This window comes from Chenopodium album, chromosome 25 (assembly GCF_948465745.1).
Source record: "Chenopodium album chromosome 25, dcCheAlbu1.1, whole genome shotgun sequence".
NCBI classification, from domain to species: domain Eukaryota; kingdom Viridiplantae; phylum Streptophyta; class Magnoliopsida; order Caryophyllales; family Amaranthaceae; genus Chenopodium; species Chenopodium album.
The window spans coordinates 20,405,804-20,414,164 of NC_137858.1; the positions used below are offsets into that span (position 1 = coordinate 20,405,804).

Genomic DNA, 8,361 nt, shown 5'->3' on the forward strand with positions numbered 1-8,361 from the left:
ATGGGTTGAGTAACACCTACAAGTAACCCTAGACCAAAACCTCGTACCAAACCAATAATACCCTACAAGTAACTAGTGACCAAAACCAGTAACACTCATACAAGTAACCCCATAATACAAGTAACCCCTGGCCAAAACCAGTAACTCTCATACAAGTAACCCCAGAATACAGGTAAACACCTACAAGTAACCTTGACAAAGCCACTAACACCCATACAAGTAGCCCTAAAATACAAGTAACACCTACAATAACACCATACAAGTAATCCCTGTCGCACCATGTGGTCAGCCGCATATAAAAATTTGTATAATATCTTTAGTCAACAATAATTTATAACAATTAAATATTAACAATCTACTGATTGAGATTATTCCAACAAATACCCACGTAGGCACGCATCTATAATTTTTTATTCTTTTTGTATAATTCACAAACATTGATCAATATATGTCTAATGAATAATGTCAAAACTCCCAATAGATAGGTACAAACTCTTAAATGGATATGGTTCACACTAATTTATTATAGGCCTCTAACATTAGAGACATTAAGGTTGTTTTGTTAATTAAAAAAAGATCACTATATTACAATAAAGGTTATAATGTTGAAATAAAAGTCATTTTGATATTATAAGGACTAAAAGAGATTTTTTATACGAAATTTTTTATATACGGGTCAGTATGAATAATTAAGGTCACTTTGTTCAAATTAAAGTAACTATGTTCAACGTAACATTGTTCTTCAGGTTCACAATAATATTAAAGGTACACAAATTTTAATATAGTTATCATGTTAAAAATAAATTTAGTATATTAAAATTAAGGTCATTATATTTAATGTAATGTCGATTGCGTGTGTATAAGCATCGCACAAGACTTTTCCCCAATCGGAAACTTCGAAAAAAAAATGGAGGGAGTATTTTCGAACCAATCAAGCACTTAAGTATCCCTAAATCAGGCCGAATAAATACACACTATTGTATTTTTGAAATGACACACCACCTAATCCATGAACACTAGAATTTAGCGCGAATTGTGATGACAATGTCCAATCTGCCATAGTGCATGACATAATTTCGAGTTTGTTAATGATAAAAGCAATGCCAAATATTTTTGAAATTCAACCATGTTTTTACTTTTCTAGTTTTCTCCCTTGACGTAAATTTATCTTTTAATGGCCCCACACTAAAAATTAGCCACTTGTGGATTTATTCGTGATATGTTTGGCTGTAAGCTGTCTCCGATCCTTTTATTTGACAAATTGTATATACCATGTTCTGTTATAATAATAATCAACCCAATTTTATACAACTCGTAATGTAATTAAACATAAGTTGAATGAAAATTAAACCTACAATATGTACAGTTGAGATTGATTTATTTCTATTATTTTTCCAAATTAAGTTTATATATGGGTCAAAAATCTAAAGCTTATCGAACTCAGTTAATTGAATTCACCATAAATCAATCAGACTCAAAATTAGTTACACGACCTAATAATTGTCATATCTAGTACGTAGTACGCGATATTCCTCTTACCTTAAAAGTTTTAAAATAACACCGACCTATACAGTACAATAAGGTATTTCAGTAGTAAGAAATTCCACTATTATCTAAGTAACACTTAAGGGGCATATCATTTTTTAGTTTAGGCTTGATTAGAGGACTTGTATTTATCAAATCTAACAATTAAATAGAGATGTTTGACTAAGTTTCATGTTACTTTTAATTACTATTTTTTAGTACGGAGTATTATTTTTGTTAAAGAAGTTTAATGGATACGAATGCGAATGGTACTTTATATCACTTTTTTTTTTTTTTTTTTTATGATATTGAGACATATATATAATCTCATTTTAAAAAAAAAAAAAAAAAAAAAAAAAGGATGGGGTGCACTTAATTTTAAATGTAAAGGAGATCTTTCTTTTTCATTGCAGATTTGTAATTTTTGAGGAGTTTTTCGATAAAACTAACTTAAAGAACTAATTATAATAATAAAACTAGCTAGTATAGATGAACTCAAGAAGTGTAAAAAATATATTGGTACATAGACTTCAGTGTCCTTTAGCTGAAAACAATAAATCTGAAATCCTTTTTATTCATCAACTTAATTCTTATAGTCAAAAAGATCACCCCACCACTTAGTGCAACAATTAAAAATAAATACTTGTTAAAAGAAAAAGACAGTTGCAATGCACTTTGAGCCTTAAAAAGTCAGAAAATCTGGCATTAATAAGGAGCATAATAACATAACTAACTGTTATTACAAAGATAGATCATCTTGTCTTTCTTCTTTTCCTATATGAGAAAAAAGGGAAAAGAAGAAAGAAAAGCGCATCTCCATCATCATGATTAACTCAATTAAGATGAATAATACTAATACTAGCTACAATAATAATAATACTCCCTCTGTCCCTTATTTTTTGCCCCATATGACTCATAAATCTCTCACAAACAAGTGGTCCGTGGAGTAAACAAAAAGGGACCGAGGGAGTACTAATTATGAAATTACTGCATAACTATAATGCAAGTTACATATGATAAACCCTCCTTCATTATTTATCGGCTTTCCGGGTGCAATGGGAATAGCTCAAGGGTTTTGTTTTCCTCATTCATGTGATCATTCTTCGAGTTCGTGTCCGAGCATTCAAATGTTGGCCAGCTCCTATACTTCCTCTTGTATGGACTTATCTGTTGCTCTTCTATGTCCGCCTTCTATGAGCATAACAATAAATTGATTAAAATTTAAATTCAGACGTTTTGGTAAAAAACGTAACTTTTTAATTACATAAGTAGGTTAAACTGTTTAACTATTATTGTCATCTTATGCTTGAAAAAGTATGTAAACCTAGTGATTTACATTATAATGTAATCTAAAAGAAATAATGTGAACCCCATTTTTGTTATAAATAAAGTAATGTGGTTTTTCTTACAGACAACTACTATGTATAAGCAAAAAAGAAAGACAATAAATGTACCAATTCCATCATGATTAAAAATATGACATGGTTGTCAATAAAATTAAACCTTTGACTTAAGTAGTGATGTATCTTTGAATACTATCATGAAAAATAATTAGTTTTTCGATCATCATTTATTTCAGGTTTAATAAGTTCAGATAAGTTCTAATTTAAATAATTTAGATAATAAGTTCAATTAAGGAAAAATTAGTTCAGTTCAGGAAAAATAAGTTTTGACAAGAGTTATCCAAGTTTAAAATACATCTAAAAAAAGTTCAAATAAGTCGAGTTAAATTCAGAAAAATTCACTTATGTTTAAATAGGTGGAAATCAGGTAAATATAACACACTTTTAAATATATGTGACAATTGACAAAATGTATTCCGATCCGTAATAAATAGGTATACATAATTATATTGCACGTATATATATACATACCCTTGTGTCTAGAGCTAATGTAATGGAAGTGTCAATTTGAGTAGGAGCAGCAGTAGGTGTCCTGGGATTGTGACTTAGGCCAAGGATACTGCGCTTCTGCTTTTGTCTTTCACGAGCTTTATGATTTTGAAACCAGTAAAATACATTCTTCCCTTCGATCTTGCCGTACTTACTTAGTTGCTCCGTTATCTGCTCTATCTGTTGCGCATTCGGCGTCCGCATTCCGCCTCTGTACAACATCTCTAAGATCCCTATCTGCTCTTGGGTAGGGTTCCATCTCGTTCCTCCCGGATGCGATTCCACCTACAAAATAAGATCGATCATCATGTGGTTAGCAGTAGCTATGTACAAGTATATCTCTAACTAAGGGCATAGTATGTTCACCGACTTTATTTTCACTTACTATAAGTTTAGTAAAGTTCAGATAAGATAAGTATAACAAAAATATGTTCTTAAAAGGATTACTTATGTACAAATTATAACTAAAATAAAATCATAACTTAAAATAAGTTCATATAAGTTAGATAAGTTTAATTAAGTTCAAATAACATTGAATATATTAGCATCCATATTTCCTCACCTATTCTCCTTTAGTTGCATCATTTTCACATTGCAATAACATATTTTATTTCAAATTATCAATATTTTTATATTCTCTTTTTTAAGGTATTTACAAATTAAATATTGATGAGTGAAGGTATTCATTAGTAAGCGTGGTAATAAAATTGTACAAGTACAAGAGAACAGAGGATGTATAACATTATATAATACTCTCTCCGTCCATAAATAAAAGCCTCTTTTTCTTTATTATATGAGTATAAATGCTAGAAAGAGGCATTGTATTAAGGGATAGAAGGAATTCTTCGTAATATACAGGGGCCCGAAACTTTACGTAGCAAGTCTAACCATATATACAAGTAATAATTAGCATACATAATGTTCATGCTGAGAACATATATATAATTGCCTAATATATATGGTTGTATGTCCTCTCATTCTAATTATTACTACACACTTTGCTAAACTAAGTTCATTTACAATGAAGCAATGTTTAAAAATAATTAACAAGGATCAAGGCATTATTAGTAATTAAACTAGGATTATGAATTACCTGTTGAGTGGCTGAATCTTTCTTATGATCAGAAGGGGAAACAACCTTTCTTGGACCGCTCTCGGGTTTTATGAAGCTCTTAAGATCAAAACTAGGGTTATTAACAACATTGTTGGTGGCAACCTTAGGAGCAAGAGGCCGAAACCGTTTGCACCCGAGAGAAAGGGCAGCTTGGGAGTCATGAGATTGATGATTATCCCAAAAGCCACGTGAAAACGGGTGCACCTTCATGCTACTACTACCCATGACGACGGACAATAGAATGAGTGAACGATGAAGAGCGCCAACGTAGTTAGTCTCTAATTATATAGAGATATAATGATAATGATGATGATAATGAATAATAATAATAATAATAATAATAATAATAATAATAATAATGGTAGAGATATAAAGAGAAAGATATAAGTAGAAAAGAATGAAGGACAAGTAGAGAATGAAAGAAGATTGATGATGATGATGATAGTAAAGGTGAGAAAAGAAAGTGGGAAATGAGGTGGTGTTTGGAAGAACCAAGACCAAATGATGAGGTGAGGTTGACTTATGATTTCTAATACCAAAAAGAATTGAATAAAAGTTGGAAAAAGAAAAAAAAAAAAGTGAGTGAATGAATGAATGAGAATGATGGTAATTAGATGGGTAATGAGCGTGTGGGTAAAATGTATGCGTGTGTTGTTGAGGAGTCTAATCAAAGGAGGGAGGGACGTGTTTTTCTTGCTTTCATCATTACATTGTGTATGTGCTTTTCGGTGGCCTTTGTTTGGCTCTCATATCAGTAGGGCTTAGCAATTTAACTTTATTATGTCTAGCTAGATATATATACTTCTTCCGTATCTCCATTACGTTCCATCTATCTTTACAATTATTTTAAACAATTCGTCTTGTGTGCATGGCTGCTTGTAAAAAAACAAAGTATTCATTGTAATGCTAACCAACTAACCCTTATAATATTATTTAGTATTCCTCATAACACTAGCGAAGAAACTCCTGTAATACTGACCGAGTAACTTTTACTCTCTTCGTCCCATAATACTTGAGACGTTGGAGGTGGACACGTAATTTAATAAAACTACAAATGGGTCTATTTAAAACATTTGTTTATTGTATAAAAGATTATTTTTTGTACTCTGTATTTTATATTACAAGAAAACAAGTGGGGTGGGTGAGGAGAGAAAAATATGGGAAAATATATATTTTTTAATTACTGTTCTCATTCCATATTTAGTAAAGGGTCAAGTATTATAGGACGGACGAAAATAAAAACTATGTCAAGTATTATGGGATAGAGGGAATATAACGTAATGAAATGTAATCCACATTATGGTTGGCCACATAGTATGATCAATCACATGTAAAACTTTGTGTATTTTTAATGTATTGTTTGAAGGTAATAACAACTGGGACATAAGTATAAAGTATCTCCAAATAATATATAATTTTTGTATGAATAATCAGAAATTGTTAAAGTATTTCATTTAAATTCTGTAAAAGTTAATTAAAATTGAACAAATGAATAAAGTTACGATGAGTAAGGTATCAAGAACGCATGCATCAAATAATTGGCGCTCTTTAGTTAGGTGCAAATCAACTCGAATTATGATATATTGGGGTATATAGTACTTCCTCTGTTTCTTTTCAGTTGACACGTTTTTTTAGTCACGTTTGCCAATGCACTTATTCAATCATTAATATCTTTAATTATCAATAAGCAAAAATTATGAAAAGTTAATATTTTGAAAGCAAATAACGTGAAAAATCTAACAAGATCTCACATGACTATATTTTTCATTACGTATAAAGCACAAAATACGGTCAAAGGGAGATGTGTGAATAGTGTCAACTAAATAAAAACGGAGATAGTATTAGATTTCGGATCATCGGATAGTATACACAAAAGGAAAAGTAATGTTTAGGAGGTTAGTGAATGAGGCGAGGGAAAAATGAAAAGATACCTCCTCCAATCCCAAAACATGAAAATGGAGCACTATTAGCTTTATAAGATACGGATTGATATATGAATTTGGGTTTATAAAATAAGAAATAAAGTAGTGAAGGCCGTCTTTTAGTGGTAGAAATTGTTGAAAAAACAAAACCAAATCCACCTGAAAGGCAATATGATCTACATTCCTCTTCTTTGGGAACTGTAGTCCCAATTTCCCAAATAGTGTAAATCCACAATCACACTTTTCTTTTGTATAGTATTAAATTGACTTTAGTACCCACTACCATTAATTAGAGATAACTACTAATTTAGTCATATTTATGTGTCAAAATCTTGCGTTTGAAATACTAGATTTGGCTTCACTAATCAGTAGTTAGGGACAAGTTTTAATTCTTTATATGATTTAATTGTAAATAGTCCATCTATGGTCCTCTTTCACCGAATACGATTTGAAACTTGTTCATGGTCCTTTTTTTTAGATGCATGTTAATTTGTACTCTCTTCTTCCCTTTTTTACATTTCTGTTTTTTTTTTGGGTATTCCTATGTGTTAAAATGTGATCACGTAAATCGAAACATTTCTTAATAAGCAAAACGAGGCATTTACGTTATTTTTTGTCAAATCTGAGCTCAATTTGGACCCCTAAGAACCAAAATAGCCCCCGAAACCTTTAACGAAAATATATTTTTTCAATGCGCAAGTCGATAAAAAAAATTAATAAATGGAGATTGGGCACCACTAACAGAATTATAAACGGCAGGATAATGGCAAGGTTACCGTATGGAAACAAAAGGTATATAGAAGTTACAGTGTAGAAAGTGATATATGTTGGGGCACAACGTAGAAAAGTGAAAAAAAAAAAAAAAAAAAAAAAAAAAAAAACAGGGTTACTACATAGAAAAACCCTATTTTTTTTCCAAATATCCCAAATTATCCCTCTTTTTCTGTTTTGTAATTAATGCTCACTCTTACTTTCCTATTCTCACTCTTATTTTCTCACTCCTCCTTCATCAATCCTTGGGCCTAAATTCAGATAAATACGATTGGTTCTTAATTTTCCAATAGGAGCATGTTATTGGTCCTTTTTTTTGGAAAGGACTGATGACATGGCATCATTAAATATTAATCTATCTTTGTTTTATTCAAAGACATCATTTAATGTTTTGTACTTCCCGTTGTGTTTTGTTTTATTGTTATTTGTTTTATTCTTAGTTCCTTAATTCCTGTGTAATTTTACTTACAGAAATGTAAAAAAGGGATGGAGGGAGTACAAAATATATGAAATTATTCTGTAAAATTTATGTGTGTTATTAAAAAATATTCTATTCTAAAATTGACAATTAAGAATCTAGTAACTGAGGTCAAAATTGGGTATATGGAACCTATTGTATCCAACTATTGAACTAAATCCAATTTTAGGTTAGATTCCAAATTCTAATCCAATTTTAGCTCAACAGTAATCCAACTCATAATTTTAATATCAAATTTGTTGATTGACGAAACAAAGGAAACATGACACCCAATGTGAACTCAATCATTACTACAAAAGCCCCTATCAAGTCGCCTGTAAATGACCTAACGGGCCGCTTTAAAGGCAACTCCACAGCCACCGACACAATAACTTGCAACTTTTGGAGTCGCCTCTGAGGCGACTCGATAGCTTTTATATAAGTCACCTATTAGTTGTTAGGCGACTCTATTTGTTAAGCAATTGTGTCGCTTGTGTTGAAAGAGGCGACTCCATAGGCTCATCTATTGTGTCGCTTGTGTTGAAAGAGGCGACACGTAAAAAAATAACATTATTTCCAACTATTTTTATTAGCTCATATAATGGCAGTATTTATGACACTCAGCATGCTTGATCTCTGGTTCTTTGCTTGGAAGGTTGAAGTTCTTTCCATTATGCCAAA

At 31.1% G+C, this 8,361-nt stretch overlaps 1 protein-coding gene across 2 annotated transcripts; it reads right to left on the reverse strand.

Moving 5' to 3' along the window:
- Positions 1–2,138: 2,138 nt before the first annotated feature.
- On the reverse strand, positions 2,139–5,001 carry LOC145615085 (WUSCHEL-related homeobox 4-like). Of its 2 annotated transcripts, none has more exons than XM_081670158.1 (3): positions 4,510–5,001; positions 3,399–3,701; positions 2,139–2,715 (listed from the first exon to the last, which is right to left on the reverse strand). In XM_081670158.1, the coding sequence occupies exons 1-3, from the start codon at positions 4,753–4,755 to the stop codon at positions 2,560–2,562; spliced, it is 705 nt and encodes a 234-aa protein (XP_081526284.1). In that variant the 5' UTR covers positions 4,756–5,001; the 3' UTR covers positions 2,139–2,559. The 2 variants fall into 2 exon arrangements, with proteins under 2 accessions (XP_081526284.1, XP_081526285.1); XM_081670159.1 differs by having other exon boundaries at positions 2,139–2,712; positions 4,510–5,000.
- Positions 5,002–8,361: the final 3,360 nt, after the last annotated feature.